The sequence below is a fragment of the Patagioenas fasciata genome, chromosome 4 (assembly GCF_037038585.1).
Source record: "Patagioenas fasciata isolate bPatFas1 chromosome 4, bPatFas1.hap1, whole genome shotgun sequence".
Lineage (NCBI taxonomy): Eukaryota > Metazoa > Chordata > Aves > Columbiformes > Columbidae > Patagioenas > Patagioenas fasciata.
In genome coordinates, this window is record NC_092523.1 from 3,512,970 (window position 1) to 3,539,421 (window position 26,452).

Below are 26,452 nucleotides of genomic sequence, written 5' to 3' on the forward strand. Positions count from 1 at the left end.
AGGTTGCTCAGAGCCCCGTCCAGCCTGGCCTGGGATGTCTCCAGGGATGGTTCATCCACCACCTCTCTGCCCAACCTGGGCCAGGCTCTCACCACCCTCAGGGCCAACAATTTCTTCCTCATGTCCAGCCTGAATCTCCCTCTTTTAGTTTAAAACATTCACCCCTTGTTCTATCACAACAGGCCCTGCTCAGAAGTCTGTCCCCATCTTTTTTATCGACCCTTTTAAGTCCGGAAAGGCCGCACTGAGGTCTCCTTGGAGCTTCTCTTCTCCAGCTGAACACCCCAACTCTCTCAGCTTGTCCTCCCAGCAGAGCTGTTCCAGCCTCGGATCATTTCTGTAGTTCCTCTGGCTCCTCTCCAGCCGGTCCATGACTGTCCTGTGTTCCCTGGACCTGTAGACCACCGTGCCCGACGGCCAGGCCCTGCGTGGGGCCAGTTTTCCTCGCAGTTTTAAATGTCTCCCTCCGGGTTCAGCACCGGCTGGAACCCGACTCCGCGCTCCCTCATAGCTTCTCCTTGCCGCTAGGGCCCCTTCCCACGCGGGCTGCCCAGCGCTGCGCCGGCCCGGCCGCGTCGCCCCGCTACAGGCACAAGGAGGGCAGCCCGCGCTCGGGGGCCTTGCGGTGGGGCGGAGGGTGCCGGCCGGTGCGGGCGTGCCCGGGCCGGCGCTGCGGGAGTCGCGGGCCATGGACGCCGTGCTGCTCGCTGTTGCCGCCGCCATTCTCGCCGTTCTTCTCTTCTTCGCCACTCGCCTCCGCGGCCAGGCGAAGGAAGGTGGGTCACGGCCCGGCCGGGGTTGCTCCCCGTCACGCCGCTGCCCTCGGCGGTGGCCTGCGGGGGCATCTCCATGGAAACGGGGTGGGGGGTGCACCGCCTCAGGCCTTTCCCTGATGAGGGACCCGCCATGGTAGGGGGTCCCGCTGGTTCCCCGGGGATCCCTGGCGTTCTGCCCTTCCCGCCGGGCGGCGGGGAGGCCTCCAGCAGCCGGCCGGGGCCTGGTTCCCCGAGGGGGCCCCAGGGTGGGAAGCAGCCGGGGGGTTGGTGTCCGGCCGGGTGCAGGGAACGTGTCCCTGGGGTTCCTCCTGCCAACGGGGAGTGAAGCCCCCCGCGGGAGGGCCCGGCCCAGCCGGGCTGACAGGACCCCTGGGCCTCCCTGGTTAATGCTCCTGTCACACATGAGGCCTGTTTTACCTTAATTTCCCAAAAAATCTCCCACTTTTGCTCCGTTTCCACCTCGCCTGATGCTGGAAGAGGTTGTGAACTGGGCCAGGTTGAGGTGGGGTGTTGCGCAGCCCCATTCTGGGAGCAGGGGGATGATCCAGCACTTGTGTCTTTCAGCCTCTCTCTGTTTTATTGCTGACCAGCGGGTATGGAAGCATCAAACCGTTATGGAATTGACCTTGTGTGGGTGCAAGTTGAATGTTAGGGGAAGAAGTCAGATGTGGCTCTGAGCTTCTCAGCCTTCTTCTGTTTTCCAGGGGTCTCACATTCAGATGTTTAGCCAGGACAGTCACTGAAGCCTTTGTCAGTAAAACAACAGCAGTTCTAGGTTTCGGGGGCTCAGCTTTTATTGTTTTGTTTGTCTGTATTTGAGGGGAAGGTGGCTTTGACTTTTGTTTTAAGGCAGAACAAAACTCTGTAGTCTAAACACAGTCCTGCCAGTTCACAAGTGTGTACTGGTAAGGACTTTGTGTTAATTATTATCAGCAAAAATTGCTTTTAAGTTTTCCAACATGTTTTTCTTATGCTTTTCCTTGTATAGACTTGGTCTAAATCTTCCTTTTTCACCAGCCTGGAAACTGATGACATTTTGTCAGATTTCTAGTTAGTTACAGCTGTGCTTTTGGTAAAAGTGAGTGGTGCGTGTCCTAGAGAAATGAGACTACTGGAAATACATAATTTCCTGAGCTTGACTTGTATCATGACGTAGGTAAAAAAGGGGCTATGGGGCTTGGGAGGATTTATTTTTCTTTTTCTTTTAAGTGTACAAAATTCCAAATAACTTGAAGCCCAAACATTTGTTTTAAATGGTCTGAGTTCTCAAAAAGCTTTGATACTGTTTATGAGCAGCTTGGTTAAATTTAGTTTACATTCAGGATAATTAAATTACTTTGAAGCATCTCTTTCAGTGGCATCTTTTTGACACTTCCACATTAGTCTTGCTTTTTCTTATTGTGATTTTAAGACAATTCCTACCTTAATATGCTGATTTCTGTCATTATAAACCCCTTTACAGCATTTCAGATTGGGGGAATGACTTTGTTGTCCTTATACAGCAGAAATTGTTGTTTAAAACCATTTGGGCTGTGGTGTATTATTGTCAAAATTCAATCGTAGATGGGAATTTGCTTTCCTTTTCTTTTGTGGAAAATGGAAGCTGCTACAATTCTGCAAGGAAATCTTGTGTCATGGAAAGGATTTGAAACCAGGGTCTCTGACCTAAAGAACTGCTTGGTCACACTGACCTTTCATTTTTTTTTTAATGTCTGGGGATTTGGGCAGCAGCTTCTCTTTATGCTCTCTTTTGGGGAATTTTAAAAATGTTCAAGACTTGCCCACTTTAGCTGATGAAGGATCACAAGAGGTAAATCCTGTAGCTTTGGATTTCCTTTGAAAGGTCATTTGGAGCAACACAGTGTTTCCATCAAGATCATGCCTGGACTTGTTCTGCTGAGAAAAACATAACGTTACCAACTTTTACAGATGGTTGGCATATCTATTTGTGAACAAGCCCTGATGTGATAAGCTGTGCTAGGCAAAAGCAGCTCCTCGGGTAAGCCCAGTGCCTTTCTGCTTGTTGCGTGTTCAATCCCTTTCTCCTTGAATTTCACAGGTTAGGTCAGCGTGAAGGTAGAAGCTGCTGGATGCTGCCAGTGTGGTGGGAAGCACCACCACTGTGTGAGAGCGTGGTAGGTGGAGCTCTCCCCATATCAGTGCTCACAAACTAGTAGCTGTGTCTGGTTGGACTGCCTCAGAACTTGCCAGGCCAGGTGTTACCCTGATGAACTTGGTTATCTGATATAACTGAAGCTAATGTGATGTGATAAGGCTTCTTGAGAAAAAATATCTTTGCTCTGAGCAAGTGAAAAGTTGCAAAGGAGCAGATTTCAACCTGGGGGATGTAAAATTAGGTCCTAAGAAGTCTGGGCTCTGAAAGATTTTGTAATGGTATAACAACTGCTCTCCACATCCAATTTAGGAAAGAGCTCTTCTCTCAGAGCCCTGCTGTTTCTCTTTGGGAAGGAGGTGGTACAACCAGAGTCTCAGAGTTGCTGCTGTGCACTGGCTGAGAAGTCAGATGAAATAATCCCCGTTGCTGCTTCTGCACTGTGCTGATATTTCTGAAAAGGCAGAGCTGCTGTCTCAGCACAACAATAAACCTGCTGGCCCCAGGAGAGAGGGATTGACTGGTTTTTGAAAGGCTGAGTTGGAAACTAGAGAATGCACAACTTAAAATACAACCTAAACCTCTGTCTGTTATCCAGACATCTGTTTAATTTTTTATTTGCATTTCCTGTTAATTTGAGGGCTTTATCTAATTAATTTCATCTGGCCTGCCATTCTGCAAACCATCGAGCAACTCTTGGATCAACTTGTCTTACCTATATAATGTTTGTCACTAAGTTTCACTCAGATGGCTTTATACCAAGTCTAATTAGTCCTTGTGTGACTAATCTCTGCTTGAACTGGCTAGCCTTGGGTGCCACTTTTGTCTGAGATCTCTACAGGAAAATGAAGAGATGTATTCAGATAAGTGCAGTGGCCAAACCACACCCTGTACTGCAGCAGGAGGTGAAAAAAACACAGAGCTAGACCCCACAGAAAATCACTCTTGACCTCAAATCTGACAATCAATCCAGTTCCAAGAGGAAGAGCAAGAGAGTTTTTAAGTATATCCTCCATATTCTGTGAAACCACCAGTCACACCCCTCCGTGTGCAGTTCTGATCAGTCTATGATGCTTCCAGATCAGAGGGGAGAGAGCGTGGCTACATTTCTAGATGCTGGAATAAATAAACTAATCATTGACCAGGTGTAAGTGTTACAGGCAGAGTAAATGATCCTTTTCTCCTCCCCGTCATGAAGGATGAAAGAAATGCGAGGACCAACATGGATAATTTTCAGATGACTATCCAGCTGAATATCTTGCAAACGGAAGCTGTAGGGGAGAAAGGAAGAAAAAAGCTGTACTAAAGCATCTCTCTTCCTACTAAATGATAATCCATAGTCTCTAGGTATCTTCTGTTGTTTGTCTGATGTTTTGGCGATCTGACAAGTCTTGTCCAACAACCTGTGTGTTTGACCATGATATGGGTCAGGTTCAGTGGAACTTTTACTACTTTCTGAGCCCTGTCAACACTAGTCAGCTTTGGGGAATTACCATGTCTCCTGTAGAGAATTAAATTGAGAGAACAGGACAGCTTAGTTCACACGTTTGTCTCTGTGCGGGTTAAGCACCTCGGTTTGAAGTGAATACATGGCTTATAAATAGATTCCTCTTTCACAAAATGCAAAACAGTATCTGTTAAGCAGGACAACGAGAACCAAAAACAAGCCCCAGAATGAATGAGTGCTAGAGCTGCACAGCTGATCCGCTGTGCAGGACCACCTTTGCAAGCTGCTGAGATAGACACTCTGAAGCTTTCACATGGAACGGTGCTGAGATTTGAACTACAGTGTTAAGGAGGAATATTGCATTTGTATAGAAAATATTTTTGCAAACTATTTCTGGCATTTAGCAGTGTCCCAATAAGTGATTGGCTGTTCTGCCTTTGCAGTGTAATGCTTTCCTATAGCACGTTTTACAGCATTCAAAATAAGCATTATCACAGAATTGTTTAGGTTGCAAAAGACCTTTAGATCATTGTGTCTAACTGCAAACCTGGCACTGGCAAGTCCGCCACTATCCCATGTTCCTGAGAACCTCATCTCTGCGTCTGTTCAACCCCTTCAGGGATGGTGGCTCCACCACTGCCCTGGGCAGCCTGTTCCAGTGCCCCACAGCCCTTTGGGGAAGAAATTGTTCCCCACATCCAACCTCAGCCTCCCCTGGCGCAACTTGAGGCCGTTTCCTCTGCTCCTGGCGCTTGTTCCTGGGGAGCAGAGCCCGACCCCCGTGGCTCCAAGCTCCTTTCGGGCAGTTCAGAGATCAGAAGGTCTCCCCTCAGCTCCTGTTCTCCAGCTGAACCCCCCAGGTCCCTCAGCCGCTCCCATCACACTTGTGCTCCAGCCCCTCACCAGCTCTGTTCCCTTCTCTCAACTTGCTCCAGCACCTCAAGAGCTTTCTTGTCCTTATGGGCCCAAAACTGACCCCAGGATTTGAGGTTTGGCCTCACCAATGGGAATATAAATAAGACCGGGCAAGCCTTGAAGCACAATTTTCAGATCCCTGGAGCCTATACCCTGTGATTCATTATAGACCTGGTCTGGTCTACAGATAAAAGGGGTGTATGAGAACAAGTGGGTGACAGCAGTATGATAGTGCAGTGACTCAGCTCAAAATGTCACGGTGCGTGTTAGCGCTGGGTTTTGCTGGGGGACTGCTGATAGGGTTGTTGCAGCAATCCTGAATTCGTGGTGGCTTTGTTGGCCAAACACTTCCCCAGATTATTCTGTGTTGCAGCTTCTGGTGAGCTCAGTGCTGCTGCAGCTGTATTGTTATCAGTACTAACATTAGCTGCTTTGAAGCTAGTTGAGATATGCTGAGATGAGCTGCGAGCACACCTTTGATCGTCCTGTAGATGTATTCATAATGAATCTTATTTTCTGATCACAGATATGCTAATAGGAGGGTTTTTTTAGGAAGACATTGTTTGGATCAGAGCTTTCTGGAGACTTGGCAGAGTGCGGAGAGCATTTTGTGCTCCTGCTGGGACACCTTATAGTCCAGCAAGGCAAAATGTGTCTGGAGTTTAAGTAAATGAGTAGTTTTGCAGCTTTCTGTGAGACCATTTGAATATTTACCTGAATTTAAACATAGTAGGCAATACTTTGCAGGAATGAGCAAGTATCAACATACAGAAATATCAGTTATGCTTATCAACAGAATATGCAAAGCAGGTATCAAGGATGGTGATATTTTACCATTATCTGATTGTTTTGGCATGACTATGGTATTTGATAGCAACAAGATCATGGAGGTCTCAAAGAAAAACCTAGGGGAGGGTTTTCTATGGAGAACTTCTGAAATGAGCCCACCGGTCGCTTCCCCCCATGCTGTATCTCAGCTGCTCCTCTGTTATGATATTCCTCATTTGTCAAATCTTAATTAGTAACTGCGGCAGATGCAGAGAGGATGGTAGCAGGAGCTGCAGTGACCTTTGGTGTTCTGTCTTCCCCTCCATGTGTTTGTTGGGAAGCCTGCAGTTTAAATCAGTGTGGTAAAATGAAGTTGCAGCTGGAATTTGTAATCCTTCTTTGCTGTTCGGGGTTTGTTTCAAGTATAATAATTGACATATTCCATTCTGAAACATGTATGCTCTGAGGTTTGGATTCAGATGAATCTACTTCTGAGTTACACAAGTACAAAATAAAAATCAGAATCCTTCAGAAGGGAAAAAGAAGCACCTCTGTGTTCTTGCCTTTTGGTAACTCAGAAATGATTAGACTGCTAGTCCTACCAGGTGAAGGGAATTGTTTCCTGGCAGAAGGGAACAACAGATTATCAGTTTAGATTAAAGAACAATGTTTTTTGAGCACTTGGAGAGCGGTGTCTTTGTGGTATGGTGATTTTTTTCGGGGTTTTTGTGTGGGCTCTGTGAGATCAAATAACATTACCAGCACCCAGCTATATGTTTTTCTTTACAATGATCTCTACACTATTGCAAAAGAGACTGCTGTCAGGATAAAATTTCCATTGCACAGAGCACTGTGCAGAGATAAGAAGGTTCCAGTGCATGATTCCACTTAATCATGGCAAAGCAACTTTGCACTTATCTCCTACCACACACAAAAAAGTTGACTGGCAAAAAAGATAACTGCAGCAAGAAGAGATGGCAAATCTCTCATCACTTCTGTTTCTCTTTTCCAGCCGATAAGGAACACCAGCAAAATGTGGCGGCGGCGGTGGCCAGACCTCGGCCCCATGAGGAACGGGGAGACGGGATGCCGAGGCGCCGGAGGAACATGGGGACCCGGATGATGGCCCAGAGGAGAGCGCAGCAGGCGGAAGACTGGGTGGAAGGTAACGTTTGGTTCAGTTCATCTTGCAAACATTGAAACGTACCTTGAAAACAGACACAAAGGTTGGTGAAGGAGTGCGGTTGGCTCCTGAAGAAAAGTTTTCAGTGTTGCTGACTGAATCATTTACAACTTGGCTGTCATCTTGCTCGCTGTCCACCTTCTTTCCATACTTCATCACTTATCTCTAGACACCGCTTAGCTTTAGCTGAAGTATGTAGCTGATTCTGTGGTGAATTGTGGCAGTTTGCTGTGCCAACAGTGCGTCGCAACATATTCTTCACTTGCTCCTTAAAAGCTGCCTTTTGCATTTCCTGCTTCGCCATGCAGGTTAAATTTGGGTAACCAGAATCTGCATCGTGGAATACAATAACAAGCTATAGTAAAGTATTGGTTTCTTGCAAATTGTTGGGAAGTGTTAATTCCCTGATGTAATCTCTGGAAAATCTGAAGTTTTCTTTCTGAGAAGCCATCCAGGTGGTGATCAGAATCAAGCTGATTTGCTGGGGCTCACCATGGACTGCAGCATTTTGTCTTACTGCCTGCAGGTGTTGACAAGTCCTCTGTTCTGTGCTGGATCTACAGTTAGTTAGTACATCTGTGCTGTGCTTGTAGACAAGAATATGGTGATAAATAACATCTTTCTACACCCCGTAAGCCTCACTCCCTTTTCTGGTGAAACTTCACACATTGTTATCTTTAACCAAAGAGGCCACATCACCATGATTCACCTAACTGGATTCCTTCTACTTTCAAATTGTGGGTTAAGTGTTAAGGTTTCTGCTTAAGTATTGATAAAAGTGGGCTTTGCTTTACTTGAGTTTGCAGTGGAGATCAGGATGTCCTTTTGGTCTGCAGAAGGTGAGAAACAGTGGGAATATGTCTGTGTGATGCCTTAATGAGGGCCTAGTTGCATTTTCTTCAGCTTTTCTCGTCTTGCAGTTTGTAGAAAGCATCTTGCACTCACGTTGGCCTGTAAATGTGCTGTTTGAGCTAATTGCATTCAATGGTTTCACAAACGAAACACTGACAGGCCTGAACTTTTCAACTTGATTATTTCTTTTTCATGTGAAAACATCCTGTAAAGAAAATGGAATCTGAAAATCTTTTGCCTTAAACTCCAGACAGGCGAAGTTTGAATGCTGAAGGACAACAGTGAAGCTGTCAAAACAAACAACTTCTGTCTCTTTATCACCTTAGCAATAAAAGAAGCTGTGTTGTTGAGCTTTATAAATAATTCTTTTGCAGCTTACAATACATCAGATCCAAGAGCTGAGGCTCTTGCATTAAGTTTTCTTTGAAATGTCATCCCTGTTTTATTTACCTTTTTAAATTTCTTTCTCAAATTAAACCAACTTTTTGCTCTTTGCTTCTGTTTTGTGCTTCTGTGTGGCTTTTAATTCTTATTCTGGGATGCTCTTTCCAAGTGCCTGAGCACCACTGCACAGCAGTAACACCAGAGCCTTTGGAGACTGAGCGTAGCCTTGAGCAGCGTTGAGGTGTGGAGTGACCAGTGGCCATATTATTATTAATAATACTTGGGATTAGACCCCCAGCTTTGCCATGGACTGGCTGTGTCTGTGTTGCAAAGCCTTTAGCCTGGCCCTGAGCTGTTCTAAGACGGGTTTTTTCCCCTTAAAAAAGGATGTGTTACATATTTTGAAGCCCACTCGCTGGACATACAGCATAGGTCTGCAGTCACCCTTGTAATTGTCTCCTTTATGTGGGGGACGTGCATTTTCTCTTTGTCATTGCAAGATAGACCGGTATTGTCTAATTACTCCATTTGAACCTGTTGAAATAACAAGTTATCCCTACAGCAGAGTTTTGTGTTATAAAAACCAGTTGGCTCCCATGGAAGGAGAGCCCAAAATGCCTGGAGTGATGCACAGTCCCAGGCAATGCAGGACCAGTTGGGGCACCTGGGGCTGAAGAACAAAGTGATTTGGCAACGTAGACAGCAACACTGAGAACAAGCCAGGCTGGTTTCTTCAGCCTTGACTTGTAAATGTTCTTGTTGCTTCAGAAGGCTTCTGAACATCTGCGACTGAAGTGGATTTTTTTTTCATTGTTAAAATATTGTTAAATTTGCTGAAATGTTTTACTTGCAAGTTTCTGTTCTGTGTGTGGAATTTCCACTCTGGGCCTGTGTTTAGCTTTGGGAAAGTTATTTGATCCTGCTCTGTGTCACTCTGACTTGTACCACAGGTCGGTGGAGGTGGATCACACCAACCTATCACTGCAAGATTTCTAGCTCTGCACTTGGGAAAGATTCCCTGGCTGTATCTGTGTTACCGTTACAAACATAGAAGCAGAGTCAGGTAGGAACTTCTGTTATCACCAAAGTATTCTGCCCATCGGGAGCTGGTTCTGCTGACTCTAGGAAATGTCTCAAAGCACCACTTGCAGGCTTTGGAGTTGTGGTTTGCATGAGGGTTTTCTGTTTTCCATCTGACAATCAGATTTCAATTCCAGAATGACAAAGAAAGCTTCAAGGGTAAAATAGTAGCCCACGGTTTCTGCTGCCTAAGCTTGGTTTTTGTGTTATGCCAGTACTCAAATCTCTCGCAGAGTAATGGGGAAGGAACAAAAACAAATTGTGGCACAAGGATCAGAACCTTGAAAACTTTTGATTGTCCCTTCTGTGGTTGAAATCTTAATCTTATTTACTTGCAAGGAGTCATTTAATACAGACAAAGATGGTAAATGATTGTTTTGAATGCTCAGATCTACACCCATTGCCAGCAGAGCTAAACCAGGTTATAATTCTTCCTTTAGCTCAGTGGGGTAAGGCATCTAAATTACTTGCAGATTGTCACAGACAGAAAATAAATGGTGAAGCACTAAATGCCTCAACTTTCCTACCAGAATTGTAACCCACATGGCATAGGTAGGTTCCTTATTCACGCGTTCCACGTGGGCTGTGCTGAGTGGGCAGCCCCACCAGCCGGGTGCCTACACTGGCTCGATTTGCCTGACTAATGTTTTTCAGTGGTTAGTTGAGTACTCAAAGGAGGTCATCTCTTATGAGAATATCAGCATCTATTAATATCCTCCGATGACCAAAGATTTGCTGGGGAGATGGTTTTTTATTGGTGACAAAGTAATTCTCAAAATGCCTTGAGACCCCCTGAGCTGTGTTCTATCAGTGTCACTTCCAGGCTGGCTTTAGAAAAATGGGTTTGGTTGGTTTATATTGCCCAACTTAATTCTAGTCATAGTCTTTTATGCAGCACAATCTAGGCGACTTGTTAAATTCTGTGTGTCTCAGAGGACATCTGCTCTGCATGTCATAGCAGCGTGCCCATGCCTTTCCCTGTGGAAAACGAGTCTGGAAGGAGAGTTCTGTATTCATGTGGTTACGTTGCTTCTGATAACCCAGCTAGCAGACTTAATTAGCTTGGTTGCATTTCAATTTCAATTGAACCCAGACAGAAGTGGCTTTGTGGGGCTGGCTGCAGCCAAGATGCAAATAAACTCTCTGTGTGTTAATCATTTACGGCAGGCAAGCTAAGCGAGGGAAAGGGGGTAAACTGGAGTCTGGTCGAGGTTGTTTGGGGCATGAAATAGTGTGAATAAATAGCATTAACCATTTTCCAATCTCAGATCCTATTTTTATTGACCCAAGAGGATGTCTGTGGCTCTTATTTTTGCCTGATTGATGCCCTGACTGCATCCACTTGGACTTTGATCACCTTTGGGTACACGCAAAGATGTTCTGTTGAGAGTTTTTATTTGGTTGCTGATCGTGTGCAGAAAAAGCAGGCGTCCAATTCTTGAGTCGAGCTTGTGCTTCCACACCTGCTCATTGTGCCTTGCACACTGCAGGGAAGTTGGTACTTCTCTTGACACTACGTATTTTGCTTCTTGGAGCAGAAAGCGACCCGGCCTATTTGATGTTTGCATAAAAGTTTTAGTTCTGTAATTTCCAACGAAGCAACAAGAAACTTGTGGGGATGTTGTCTTGATCCCGCTGTGCTAGAAATAACGAGGATGATGATCCAAGGCAAACGTCTGCTCGCTTGGAGAACTGTTATACCTTATTTCCCACAGTGGCTTTGTACAAACATGTAGCGAGAAAACCTGTTTGCCTCAGCATGCAATACAAAGAGTTTGTGGAGAGATGGAGGCGTCGCCAGGGTGGTTCGGTCGATGAGCAGGACGCAGGTTTTGCAATCCAGGTTTTTCTGTCACTTGGAATGGTGTCTTGGACCAGAACTTGCTGCTGTTGATCTGGGGGGACGTTGCATTTTTGTTGGCTGAAACTGGTGTGTGTCACCACACCATGATTTTGGGGTAGTTACAAAGAAATAGGTTTCTCTAAGGAGTGTTAGGAATTTCCAAAGTAACCCCAATATGTTTCCAGAGAATATTTTCAAGGGTTTAATTTTCTAAGGTGCTCAGTTCCACATCCTGCAAACAACTGACCTCTCTGACTTGTTGCAAAAAGTGTTGCCAAAATGGTACTTTGTGTGGATTATTTTGTTTGTTTTGTTCTGTAACAAACAGAAAGTTCCCTCAACAGCCAATATTCATGACTGGAACAAACTACTGGCTCTTTGCTTTTGATAGCAGCACATAACTCCAAAAGGTTAAATATTCCAACATCTGCAGGCTTTTAGCCCTGTACATCTGAGCACAGGTGTAGGAACATCCAGTATAGTGAACACTGGGTTAAATTTACTTCTGCAGAATTGATAAAGCCAACAGCTTTTGACAGTTTCAGTGCTCTAGGAAAACGATAACAAGAACTTAGCAGTTCCAACATAAATTAAATCATAGTTCCTCTCTTCTTTTGCTTGGCAAGACTTAGAGATCAGAATCTCATGTTTCCCTTTTTAAGCATTAATCACTACTGAGGCAGAAAGCACAAAACAAATAAAAAAGGGGTTTAGAAGTTTAAAGAAACATAATATTTGGACATTTTAAAATTCCTGTTATTGCTTTGTGTAGCATCCAAGTCCAGCATTCAAATCTTGCATCTAAAAAGCTTTTGCATGGGTGTTTCTGATAATTTTAACAAGAAATAAGATAAAAAATGTTTTTTAATCCCCATTCGGTGATGGATACTGGGCATGACTTAGAGAAGGTGGTGTTTGTGCTGAAATGTCCCAAAACAAGAAACGCTTTTTCTGAGCAGACCACCCATCTCTCATGTAACATTGCACCTCCCCATACTGTGCTGTGCCAAAACATCTGCAAAATGTGTAAACTTAGAAACGCTGATGTGGTCCCATCCTGTTCTTGTGAAACAATTGGTAATAGAGCTATATTAATTGATGTAGCAATCGAGATAATGCTTAATCAGTAGGAAAACCTTTCTAGTACAGTTAAACTTGAACTACTAATATACTAAGTACTGAATCAAAAGTTAATTTTGACTTGTTGCTACTCATATAGAAAGTGCCTTTGGTGTTATCAAAGTATCCACGATGTGGATGTGCCCTTGAGACATTTGGAGCGCAGATGGTGTGTGGCAGAGGTGGGTGTGTGGTTTCTCCGTTACGCCATATGGCTTTAGGCGAGAAAAAACTTCGTGTCGTTTGAGTTCTGCTCAAAAGGACTAATGGCCTTTGTTTGGCCTTTTTCTGTCCTGAGCGTAGGCTGGTTTTGTGCCTTCAGATTAATAAGCCAATGTCTCATTCGGTTCCTAAACCAGATAGCTACCAAATTAAAAATATATATTAAAATTTGTTATAACTGTACCAGCACAGAGCCGAGTTAATCATGAATGTCCACACTTTGAGATAAGGCAGACTGATTCCTTTGCAGTGGCTGGTGTCACACATGCATTCCTTGTTAATAACACTCATGTCTTCTGCCTTCAGGATGAACTGTTTGTTTTGCCTGCCATCTTTTCCCCTCTTCTCTCATTCTTTTTGTTAGGTACCACATAAATAGTAAATGAAGCAGCTAGCCATGCCTAGAGGACTTTTTGTGAGTAGCCACATGTGCAGCTTGCATCCTTTTTCATGGATGGGAATCCATTTGTGTCATTTCCAAAACTTAACGGGAGGCAAGACGGACCCTTTGATGTAGATGGCAACAGCAACTAAAATATACGATGTGGCTTTTTTCATTTGGAGGTTTTGCATATTCTGCACACAGTAGCTGGTAAATTCCAGTCCTGATAGAGAACATCCGCACTCCAGCACACTTTCCAATGGTATTGGGAACTATTTTTAAAAAGTACTCTGTAAATTTCAAGAGATTCAAACATCTGTGTGCCTATTAGCTGTTTCTTGTTGTTCTGCCTCTCAATATGTTCAAAACATTAAGGAAAAGCTAAAGTTGTCTGAAACTACTCAGCTGTCTAGCTGAGCAAAACCCATATTTGTGTAAAGCAAAATATGTAAAGTGGCGTGAAAGCATCACTGTAAGTCAGATTATTTCTGCTTTCTGTCTCTTAGAGCTGGTGGGAATGCTTTGCAAGCTCTGGAAATGTTGATGTAATTATGTTGGACTCTGTAAACGTGGACCAGGACACGTTAGTGGAATTGTGACTGTGGTTGAAAGTAGCCCCATTGTGTCACATCCAAGCAGTTGAGGTGAAGAGGGTCCTGTGCACCTTGAGGTTTGATGTTCTTCATCAGCACCATATCATGAAGTGAGAACAGGACTTTCTTGTCCTGCCGGGGGAAAATCGCTGCTTAAAAACTGCTTGTGTCAAGTTTGGAGCACTGAACTTCTTTTCCTGTCACGCTACATGCGTTCCAGAACTGCCACGCTTTGAGACATCAGACAAATTGTGCAGAGCAGCTATAGAATTGTAGAATAGTTTGGGTTGGAAGGGACTGTCAAAGCTCCCCCAGTGCCACCCCTGCCATGAGCAGGGACATCTTCACCAGCTCAGGTTGCTCAGAGCCCCGTCCAGCCTGGCCTGGGATGTCTCCAGGGATGGTTCATCCACCACCTCTCTGCCCAACCTGGGCCAGGCTCTCACCACCCTCAGGGCCAACAATTTCTTTCTCATGTCCAGCCTGAATCTACCTCCTTGTGTTTAAAACCATCACCCCTTGTTCTATCACAACAGGCCCTGCTGAAAAGTCTGTCCCCATCTTTCTTATCGACCCTTTTAAGTACAGAAAGGCCATAATAAGGTCTCTCATTCAAACCAAAGTACTTTTTGAGCTTCAGCTACACGATGATGTCTGATGTCATTGGGTTTCCCAACCGAGTATTTATACAGACTGGCCAACCCCAGTGCTTTAGGCGATGACAAACTGCCCTCACAAGTGAGCACAATTAACTGAACATCTTGCATCACATTTGAAGCACGGAAGCTGATGGAGCACGTGTTCCCAGGGACTGACCCCCTGTTAGGTCAGCTTGTGTTGGCAACTATAAATATGTGAAAAGTGATTGTTAAAAGCTGCTGAAACTATAGCTTCTTTATGTTAAAAAAATAAATTAAGTCTTGCTGGCTGTGTGCACCATCCACTCTGCTTTTGATGCATCTATTCCGCTCTAATAACCAGTTGATTCCGTAAATCCTTTTACCACGTGCTTATATTCTCGTCAGCATGTTCAGGTTTATTTAGCTCATATTTATTGCAGCCAGGTTTAGTGCGCTGTTGACCTTTAAAGCTTTGCTGAATCACGGGCTGCGGCTGCACCGCTGCCTCTGCCTTTTGTTGGATGTTAACTCCATGCGCTAGAAAAAGCGTGGAGGAAGTGGGACTTAAGGGATCACATCAGATGCTTCAAAGGGGAGGAAAGTAAATGCTGCTGAACAAAGGAATGTTTGATCCGGGACTGGAAAAAGACTTGAAAAGCTTTGCTAGACTTCTGCCTGACCTCTGCCTCAGGTGCTCTTAATATAGATGAAATCTGAGAAGCGCTCCGAGCCTCAGCTTGAATTACTTCATGGATGGTGTTTTATACTTGCGATGTTTTCCTGAAATAATTTTCTAGAGAATAATACTAGCTTTGAACCGTTAATTTTGGAGTAATAACTGCTAAAGCTGGGTTGCTCGCCCGTTGTGTTTGGAACTCCCCTCGGCCTGGTATTTAAAATATAAACAAAGTTATTTTATGCTTCAGCAAAATTGTAGAAGCAACTATGTCAAGTGTGAGTGGCCCCTTTTGCTCTGTTTGTTTGCTGTGTAGGAAGGGGGAACCCTTTTGATCATCCCAGTAGTCAGATACCAGTAATTCTCTGAAGCCCAATTCACCGAGGCTGCCTCAAATTAACTTCCATATTCTGCAAACAGCTCCGTTATTTGAGAGCCACCTACACAGCTCTCAGTTACATTTATTTCTGATGATGTGTCTCAGTGGCTTAACCATAGTACCATACTCTGTACTGGAATTAGTAAAGCAGGAGTGTTTCAAACCTAATTCTACATAGAAAAGAAGGGTGGGTCTTATTCATCCATGTGCTCCTTTAACAGCAGCTTTTTGGGTTCCCAAAAAAAGGAGACCAAGCTCTCTGGTTATCAAACATGACGGGCTTGTTTCTCTTCTGATTTCCTCTTGTTAGCCCGGTTGTAGAAACCAAGGACTCGGGGGTTGTGTGAGTGGGGAATGGTTTGTTTTGTTTGCTTTTTCTCCCCCAGTGATGATGAATAAAACGTAATTGTAGAAGAGCTTCCCCTGCACAGTTTTCCCCTTCTCCTCCCTAAACCAATGCTGCATTTCAGGAATACAGCAGGAGCTGGTTCGTCAGGTTACCCAGCAGACTCAAGTGCGTGCATCTGAATTCAGCTTTGAGCGTAACAGCACAGTGGGTGCTGAAAGTGGAAATTATTTCAGCCAAAAAGGGATCTGTGCATTAAAGATGTTTCGTTTTGATTCCGTTATCCAATTCAGATGCGTGAATCTCTACATATTGTGCAGCATTTCATGAAGTGAACCGGTGGTTTCTCTTTGAGTGTTCAGGTCAATCCACAGCTCTTATGTTGTAGGATCAAGGATTTAGATCAGCAAATAAAGTGGCCAAATGTTCATGGTCTAGGGTGAAGGGGAGGAAACAGCAATCTTTAAAAAACTATTGAGTCTTAGACTTAGCTGGGTGAGCAGAAATATAATGTATTTGCACACCGTTTGGGCGTGACGCTTTCCCATTCCACAGTTGCAGAAATCATCTTTAAAAACCACCAGCTGTCGTACAAGAGGGAGCTATTTACATGTAGTTTTGTTGCAGTCAAGCCCAAGATTTGCATTGCAGGGATTTTTATTTGTTTCCTCCTCCCTAAAGGCTGGTTATATTTTATCATATCAAGCTAGAACTAGTGGATGAGTAGCGTGCACCTGAATCCCACTTTTGAACTCATGCCTGTTGTGCTGAGCTTAGACATAACTGGGAAGAAATTCTCCGCAGATGGGTGTTAACAACAACCGTTAGCACATTTTGTGTATGAAAGAAAGTCTACTTTGAATTGTGGAAAGCAGGAAAAGTTTATGAAAAGCTTTACTCCAAATGATCATGTAAATTTTCACCTCTGGCTTCACTTGAGTGTGTGTTTGCCTTGTTACTTCGTGGCTTTGGCAGTCTCGTGCGATTACTTTTTTGCTTTTTTCCATCTAATAAGTCTTGTCTGAAATGTATATGTGTCTCCTTTTCATCTGCTGCTGCTTTCCTAGCAAGCAGCGAAGTTTCTCGAAGGGATGTTTTACAGGCGATGTAAGATTTGTCACTTATGTCACATTGCAGAGGAAGATGATGCTGAGGAGGTGCCAGAATTTCAGGTGTCTGGGAAAATTGGAGCGAAGAAGCAGAGGAAATTAGAAGAGAAACAAGCCAGAAAAGCACAGAGAGAGGTAAGAATTTCCTGCCACGTCTAGAGCCCAGAGCAGAGCTTGAATAGCAGCTCTCAGCAAAGAGCTGGTGATGACAGACACCCCAGAAAGGTAAAGACAGTGTCATCACTACAAGGGTTGTGGTTTTGTCTTAAAAATTTAAATTGAGCTTTTTATGTCGTATCCCAAGAGGACTGTGGAAAGTGGTGTCTCGTTTTCTTTCCCTGAGGTTCTCTGGCATTCTCGTGGGCTTTTTACTGCATGTTTCCACTGCTTTGCAGTGCTGTCTCCCCTTAGAGATAAACTCAAGCCCACATTGCATTGTTGTATCGCTGGGGCTGTGACCAAAACCGTGGCCGGTTCTGAGCGGTGTTTTTCATGTGCTCTCAGAGCGCAAAAACTTTGTGTGGCTTTTTCTGTGTTTAGCAGTGTTTATTGTGTTTATGGATTGGGGGAGATGAAAAGTAGACCCTATAATCCACTGAAATCTGTGGTGCAGACAGATTTTGCTGGAAGTTTGGCCCTTAAACAGAGCAAACACACTGTAACTTTTTGGTTGTTGTTGCATAAATCTGTGTGTAAAAGTACTTAAATCCTGTTGCACTTTTTGCATTTTGCTTTTAATTCCAGGGAAGCAGCAGAGCTTTTGAATCTTAATTTCTCAGATGTGCTCATGGATGGCAGCAGGTTATACATTAATTCCTTTTAGTTGTTCTATATATTTTTTTGCAAGTCCTGTATTGTTCTGTAACTTGGAACGTGGGGTTGCAAGAGGTAAATAAAACTTACACGGCCTTTGCTTAACAGAGACTGGAGTGCAGGGTGGACTTGACACGTCTTACAAAAAGAGAGGTTTTAGGAAAGTACTGACATTTCTAATGCGTGGAGCCTCCAAACAAAGCTTGTGAAATCCAATTTTGAGAGGTTTAAATCCAGTTTCTGCTTTCCAGAACAGATAAGACAGTTGATAATAAACTTGATTATTATGTTATATATAAACTTCCATTACGATCCTTTTCTCACTCATTCTACGCTTTAACCATTTTGTCATTACTTTCCATATTCATTCTGTTTAATTAGGCTCTTTTTTGTTGTGGAAAATTTGAGCAAAGTCGAATGAAGTTAGATAAGTAGCGGCTGGCAGAGCGAGGAATCTTTTGTTTCATTTTAAAACATGCTGATGTTTATTTTCCCGTGTAGACAGATAAATTCCTCGGTTAGGGCCTTTGCTCTGACACACTTAAAGCCACAAATCCTCCATTTGAATGTTTTCTGCTTGTTCTCTTACTATATTTTCAAATTAAAGTATCCTGAAGAGACTGAATCTAAAAAATATCTAAACAATACACTAAACACCCTTTTCTATTTTTTCCCCATCTTGCAACAATCTCTTTGATAGATTTGGTTTATGAACAAATGATAAAATGATTTGAAGAGAGCTTTTTGTTTAATAGATCCAGCCCAGGTTAATGATAGATTTGAATGTACCTCTCTCCTTAGAGTCCATTCTAACTAAATTTTAAATGTGGAGAAATGGAATGTCACAACACTTTATTACATAATATCACTATAATAATAAACTCATATGCACATTCAAGGCTTAAACCCTCATTGAGATGCAGATAATGCCAGTGAGAAGGGTAATTTCTAAACCACAATGTTAAGTGTGCTGCAGATCAGGGTGGGGGGAGTTAAATTATAATGATTTTTTCTTGTTGTCTTTACTGTTTCTTTCTGAACGTGCATCTAGGAAGACAATAAGAAACCCCCTATCATATCACAATATGAAGTTTGAAAATGTCTGTTCAGGAAGAGTAATGGGTCTGGTTTGGGTTTGTTTTTTTAGGCTGAAGAAGCAGAGCGAGAAGAACGGAAAAAACTTGAGTCAAAAAGAGAGGAGGAAAGGCGGAAAGAAGAGGAGAGAATACGTCTGGAGGAAGAACGGCAGGTGGGATTGGTTGTATTTGTAGATGGAAATTTTGTACCGATTTGCCTTAGAGATCGATCTACGTACATTCTCTGATCAGCAGAACTCCCTTTGCCTTTCATTTCTATTTCTACATTTTTTAATTTGGCTCTTTTTTGGTGCTTCATTTTGTTTGAATGACAGCAACGCTCAGTTATTTCAACCGTACGTCCCAACTTTTTTCCTTCCAGTGCTTGGCAGAAGTGAAAACTGCTCCAAACATCAATGCACACGCAGCAGTGAACACCCACTCACGGCCGAGTCCAGGGCAAAATGAAACCCAGTCTCCTGATAGCAAATTTGCTACTGCTGTGAGCCAGGGTGACAGCTTGTTTGCTTAATTTGTTATGTTGACAAACGTAGCTGATAAAGTTGGCCATAAATTTGTCTGGGAGGTGTTGAAGTGCACGTACGTGAAGGAAAGAGTTGTCGCAAGAGAAGCTTTGGGGGTTGCTTGCTTGGTGGCTGATAAGAAGAGTTTGGTTATCACAGAATTGTAGAATAATGTAGATTGAAAGGCGACGGTCTGCTCTATTCTGCTCAAACTGTGTCCGGGTAGAGCAGCTTGCTCAGGACTTTGCCTTCGAGTGTGGCTTAAGGAAGATGATTTTGCAGCTTAACCAGGCCCCTGTTCCATCACGCTCATTTGAGCTGCTCCTGACAGCTGCAACCAGCAGGGCAGAAAGTGAGACACATCAGCAACTGATTTTGCAACTGTTGGGTAAAGTTATATTATTTCATTCTAATTATACAAACATAGACGTGCTTCACAATTTAAGATTTCTAAACTATGCATACAAAGGTGTGTGTTAGCAGGAACGACCCAGAAAAACAGGTACTTTGCAACTGGAATGCTTTTGTTGAATACAGTGAGGGAGCCAAACTTATTTCAGAGCTGCTTTTGGGTATTTCGGGCATCAGTGCTGCTGGTGAAGAACCGAGAACAAGCGTCACGCTCTCTGCTGCTTGAGCAAGTTGTGTGGTGACTTTGCAATGTGCTTCTGGAGGCAAGAACCAAGGTGTTCTGCACAATCCTATGCTGGATAATTGCCATCCCAGGGGAGCGGAGCCCCCAGCTTTCAGCGTGGATTTTCTGGGATACTTAAACGTGCGTGGAAATGTGTGTGTCTGGTTTGTAATGAGCAGATTTATTTTAATTAAGTGTAGGTTGTATAAGTGGAGTGTGTTGCTGATAACATTTTGAAAGAGGAAAAGGCAATTTTTCCTTTCCTCTGTTGGGGGCACAAAAGCAGGATAAAGTGATTTTAATTTTTTCCATACGTTACACACGTCGATTGTATCCATGAGATCTTATTGTAGAATGTACGTTTACTTCTGGGTTTATCCATCCTAAATCCTATATCTTCTGAACATTCTCTCGTTTCCTTTTCATCAATAGAAGGCCCTTGAATTTCAGAAATCAAAATGGATGAGGAGAATGTCAGTACTACAACATCAGGATGTGTAGCATGATCTGAGACTTTAACTTGTAAAGCAACTTGAACGAACTTCCAGGGGACCAGTTATTCTACAGCTGCCCTTCTGAGAGAAGTGTACAAAGTGAGAATTACACCTGGTAGTAGGCAAAGAGTAAATCCTGAGGCTGGACAAGGGATCTCGGTTAATCTGAGTCCCTCTCGTGCTTGGCCAAGGTGTTTCCTACCAGCACACCTCTCAGCCCTGGCGTCCTCTGGCGTCTGATGCTTTTCCCCTGCCCACACACTTCAGTAGCATCAGCTGCTGGTCCCTGTGACCACTCTGCTTTTCTCCTGAGTATTTCCCATTTCTCCCAGTTCAGAAGGAGGCAGGATGAGCTCTAAATCACGCATCTATTGCCCATCCTGCTCTCCGTGGGGCTTGGCACAACAGGTAACTCAGACCGCAAGTTTCCTTCCAGTGGTAGATTCTTACCAGTGGTTTTTTTCCACTCAGTCCTTTGATTTCTTTTTATTTTAAATAGATTGTTTTCTAGATTTCTGGGAATTTTATATCCTTGAAACCTGGTCAAAGTGAACCAAATGACTCCAATACCCATGGGGAATTAGGAGGGCACACTGGCTCGATGACTGTTTTAAGTGTCACTTCCTTTAGAGGAGGCTAATGAACAAACTTTCCGTTCCTTCCACTGCGGTAGCTGAATTGCTAAATAAATTGCAGCTGAGCTCAGCCAACCTGCTCGAAACAGGCTGTAGAGGACAGAGATGTTATCCCGTTAAATGCCTACAGGTCTGACTGGCTGAATAATTGGGATCCGTCAGGCACGGTTGAAAAGTTGAGGAGGAAATAAGGGTGAAATTCTAACTAGGGGGTCTCTTCACACAGAAGGTGCTTATTCACATGTTGAGCTCTTTTTAATCCTGAGTATTTTGGTTGAATGAGGAAAGTTAGGTTATGGTTGGACTCGATGATCCTCAGGGTCTCTTGGAACCAAAGTGATTCTGTAATTAATAGGAAGGGGTAAGTAAGGGTGTTGGAAAGTGTCTCCCAGAGTGCTGGAGACCCCCAGGCTGCACAGAGCTCTGGAATCTCTTGTCTGCTACACAAGGTGCCACATGAGACTCATCCAGCTGTGATAATGTGGACATTTTGTCAGAAAGCTCGGTGATAAAAGAGGAATATAAACAAAAGGCTTTGGTGTCTTTATAATGTTTTAAATGTTGTGCTCAACAGTCCCAAGGGGTGCTTACTAGAATTTTGAAAATTGCTCCGATGCCTAAATCTAGTTTGCTATTCACTTTCGGCAATAACTTCCTTGGCTATTGAAATTCTGTAATTTTAACCTTTGTTTGGTTCATTTCTTTGTTCTTTCCAGTAGTCTTTATCAGGGCAGCAAACCCAGCTACATCACAAACATTATTCTGCTACTCAGGGGAAGGTATTTCCAATATTTTATATTTTCCTTGTGTCTAAGACAAGTCAATAACCCAGTAGCCACTGAACATTTTGAGCGTGGGTTGCAGTAAATGTCCCTGACAATATTTAATGTCCATCCTAGGCTGTTTGCTAGTAATTTTAAGTCTGTCTTCATCCAATTCTTCAAGTGGAAGCAGAACAATTCAACAAATTGTACATGTTTAGGCAGCGTTGCCTGAGTTCCTGCTTCAGTCAGCAGAGAAAACTATTACAGGGAACTTGGTAATAACAAGACTTTGGTGGTTTAGTCTTGACTGGGTGATAGGAGGGGAAATAAATAGAATTAATAGAGACTTGATTACTCTGCGTGTCTTTATGATCACAACAGCTTATCTTTCAATCTTGTTACAGACTGATTGTCTGCTGTAAAAGGTGCTGCCTCTCTCTTCTGGGTCCCTGTAAGCGATAAAGGGATCATTAAATATATTGTGTGTTTATAGCTCACATAGGATAAAATGGCATTTATATGTTCCTCTAGAGAAAAGACTCTTTATTTCCACAAGCAGCACTTTGTCATGAATAAGCCCTTGTGGACTGCACGTGATGATATTGTCCCCCCGTATAAGTTACGAGATTGAGATGCAAAATGCCAAATGGTAACTCGAGAAGTGACTGATAGTCATGACATAAAAACCAGAGGGTAGCTGGTTGTATGATTTTTGGAGACAATTTGATAACTGTCCTCCATAATATCCCGTAAAGCACAAGGATTTTAGAGTTTATCACTAAAGTTTGTCTGAGAAACACTATGGTTGTCAGCTTCATTTTTCCCTTCCTTTTCCAGTACATCAGAGTATTTCTGCAGATACAGCGATGTCTCCAAACAAGCACAACCAGCTTTGTTGGCCACATTTCAGTTGAACTTTGTTTTCAGTGGCTCTCCCAAGAAGTGCCACCAAAATTGTGAACGTTGGGATGGACTTTGTGTGGAGTTTCCTTTCAGAGCTTCAGCTAAACTAATTTCTCCATCCCAGTCAACAGCAACAGGCGATTCCTGCACCATTAAAACCATCTGAAAGTTTTGTCGGATGATGAAGGAAACCAAAGAAATTCAGGAGGAAAGAAACAACAAGTTGCAGTGTGCAGATCTTCTAGAAATTCCCTGGTGTTGATCTTTGATAAGGACTGTTAACCTTTTCACATCCTGAGATATGGAGTCTAGTGGAAATATTGAATTCTCAATCAGATGAAAACCCACCTTGTTTTATAGGCAAATGGATATTTCTCTCCAATTATTTTGGGGCAAGTATACCCAGCGCTGTAGTACAAGTGCGAACTTTACCTTCAGGGGAGTTATTGGGGCTAAAATCTTGCATATTCTTGTGCAAAATAACCCTCTGGTTCTATTTAAATAGATTTGTATGTGCATACAAATAAAACGTGGTTGCCCCTTGGCTCCAGTGTTGCAAACCAGCTCATGTATTTTTAAATTGAAGTTTCCTTTGCAGCGTTGTGCTGACCTGATTGGCTCTGCGGGTGAGGAAGCTCCTTTAGAACTGGCATTTGCTTGAGCTTCGCTTTACCCCGGGGATTTCCCTTTAACTCTTGGAGATTTTTAGTGGTGAGATGGTTTACCAACCGCCACCTTATCAATGAGAGCGAACTTCCTCTGATGTTGCAAGACAGCGTCTTCATACAGAACCTTGCAGATTGCTCCAGAAATAAAAGGAGTGCAGACTGCTGTTTATTCACTTTCACGTTAAAACAAGAGGTATATTGCTCAACTACAGCTGTCCTCGAATTTTCCAAACCAGGGCAATTTCCTTTAGGCTTTCAGTTTTGCATTTAAGTGCTTAAATAAAAATGGTCTGGATGTTCAGCGCTATAGAAATGGAGGATCTGCTTGTGATCCCTGTTGAAGCTTTTGAGAACTAAGACCCTGAAGTTCTGGCGCTTTGATTTAATATTTGATCATGGAGTTATTGCATTACTTGTAGCGTTATGTGAATGTTATGATTTTTGTGCCCCTCAGCAGAACATTTCATGATCTGTTTGACATTTATATCCACTAGTTACACATAAACAGTGCGTTTCTGGAGCCTGATGGCGGCTGCTACATATTATAGTTTCAGTTTAAGCATCAACCTTCAAGTGTACTCCTTCAACTCTGGTTTTGAGGGGATAAGGACTGGCAAGAAACACGTTTTCTCTCTTTCTAAAGGTATTTCTTTAAATTTTGTGTCTAAACCCCGAGGTACTGGGGAGGAATCCTACAGATCCATCTGCTCTGTGCCAGCACTAACAGCATGAAAACTGGATGTTATCCAAGGCTTATTTGGTCCGTGAACCTCAAAGCATTTGGCGTAGGAACCAGTTTGTTCATCCTCATTCTGCACATTAAGGAAACAGCCACAAACCAGGAAGGACTGGTCGGAGGTGACGGCTGAAGAGAGTCCAGTGTTTGCTCTGCCTCCCTCCCTAGCAATGAGATCTCTTCCACTTAGCACTCGGATTAAGCCACCTGGAAACGATTTGTTTGTCAGCAAGTTGGTTTTTTATCCGATTTGGAGGAGAGTTGGCCCAGCGCACAACGAGCACTTTCCTCTTGGAGAAAGCTGCTTAGGCAAAGCTTTCAGAAAAGCTACTTACTCTGCAGGCCAATATCACTTAGACTCAGTGTCACCTTAAATGGGTTACTGCAGCGAAAGCTACAAACGGTAGCTCAATATCTTCTTGCTGGACGATACAGTCCTCACCATTTGCTAAAATAAACCTTCAAAGGCTGTAATCTGTCAACCAGAATGGTGCAGTTCCTCAAGCAGCGTCCCAAACTCCAGAAGGATTTATGATCCCAAGAGTCAAGCTTTGCTTTCAGCTGGAAGCCTGGGAGCGTTCAAGACGCTGTGGGTTTCACTGGGCAAAGATTGAGCTTTTGCGCGGTTGGCACAACGGATGTTTTTAATGTCGTGGAAATAATTGTTGGGATCAAGGGAAGAGGCCAAAACAGAAGGTGATGAGCTGAAGGGGCCTCAGAGCAAATCCAGGGCCTCGATGGGCAGGTGGGACAGGGGGAGCCTGGAGAGCAGTGGTAGGACTGGGTGCAGTGGGATGGGGGTGCTGACCAGATCTTATGAGGAGCAGTTGAGGAAATTGGGGCTGTTTAACCTGGAGAACAGGAGGCTGAACCTTCTTGCTGTCCACAACTACGTGAAAGAAGGTGGCAGTATGGAGGGTGTTGGTCTCTTTTCCCAAGTAGCAAGTGATAGGATGAGGGGAAATGGCCTCAAGTTTCACCAGGGGGGTTCAGATTGGATATTAGGAAAAAATTCTTAATGGAAAGGGTTATCGGACATTGGAACAGGCTGCCCAGGGCAGTGGTGGAGTCACCATCCCTGGAGGGGTTTAAAATACACAGAGATGAGGATCTCAGGGACATGGGGTAGTGCCAGAGTGAAGTTGTGGTTGGACTCGATGATCCTGAGGGTCTCTTGGAACCAAAGTGATTCTGTAATTAATAGGTAGGGGTAAGTAAGGGTGTTGGAAAGTGGCTCCCAGAGTGCTGGAGACCCCCAGGCTGCACAGAGCTCTGGAATCTCTTGTCTGCTACACAAGGCGCCACATGAGACTCATCCAGCTGTGATAATGTGGACATTTTGTCAGAAAAAGAAGTGAAGGAAGAAAGGTCTGAGTGATAAGTTTGTTGAGGTTTTTTTCCCCCCATTAAAGACATGATCCAAGTGGGAGAGTTTATCCTCACACGCAGAATAGTAAGCTGATTTTAAAAAATCCTTTACACTGTAGCAAGCCATCAGTTTGGGTAACGTTTAGGTGGGCGAGGAGAGAAGCAAACCTGCTTCAAAAAAGATGAAAAAGGAAAAAAAGGCAAGCGGCTGAAGGTGAGCATCTGCAGTTGCCAAATTTCCACCCTGCTGGGATTTCCCCACCACCCCACCCATGAAGGGAGGTGGCCCAGCTGGTATCGCTCCTCCGAGCCACATGTTTTACCACTGAACTCCACAGCAGTTAATGACATCAGTGTGGGGGGAGGGCTAAGAAGCCTGGCTAACCAAAATGTGAGGCTTTTTACATCTATATTTGAGCTGAGTGCCCCTGGTGTGACTTGCACAAAGCAAACGCTGCGCTCAGTTTCATTGATCTCTCCTCTTGGCTTTGAACCGGTTTACAGTTTGGCGAAAACCTTCTTTATTCTACAGATTGAATTGTAGGTGAGTTGGGGTAGTAAAGCCTGTGAGACTGTGCAGGAAGGGGCTGGGATTTTTACTTATAGGATGAAAAAACATCTGGAAATACTTATTATTATGGAAGAGGCTACAACCACCATAAAACATGAGGCTTTGAGTGCTGATGCGCTTTAACTACCAAAGCAACAGCCCAGACCGCTTGGAAATGCTCTGCTGATCATAGCATCAAAGGTTAGGATCTGGCAAATTAACTCCTGATTTAAGGAGACCACAAAAGAGGGATGGGTAGCGAGTGCTTTGCCAGTCTCACAGCAGAGATGCTTTTCTGCACGTGTTGGAAATAGAAGTACTGATAGTAACAAGCTGCTGGGCTTTAATAAAATTGAAGGTCCTGTTCTTTGAGTAGGTAAGGAGGACAGGAACCAGGCTTGTCCATTTGTTGTTAGACGTTCCAGAAACAGGAAAACATTTCTTGGTTATTGTTGCTCTCGGTTATAAATGGGACACCGT

General features: G+C 43.8%; 1 protein-coding gene across 1 annotated transcript in view; it reads left to right on the forward strand.

Annotated features, from left to right (window-relative positions):
* The first annotated feature begins 619 nt into the window (after nt 1-619).
* DDRGK1 (DDRGK domain containing 1) overlaps nt 620-26,452 on the forward strand; it is a 39,138-nt gene continuing 13,305 nt past the window's right edge. Inside the window, exons 1-4 of the mRNA XM_065837408.2 lie at nt 620-776; nt 7,032-7,184; nt 16,836-16,942; nt 18,768-18,869. Coding sequence (XP_065693480.1) covers nt 689-776; nt 7,032-7,184; nt 16,836-16,942; nt 18,768-18,869 — 450 coding nt within the window. The 5' untranslated portion in view covers nt 620-688. The remainder of the gene's footprint in view (nt 777-7,031; nt 7,185-16,835; nt 16,943-18,767; nt 18,870-26,452) is intronic.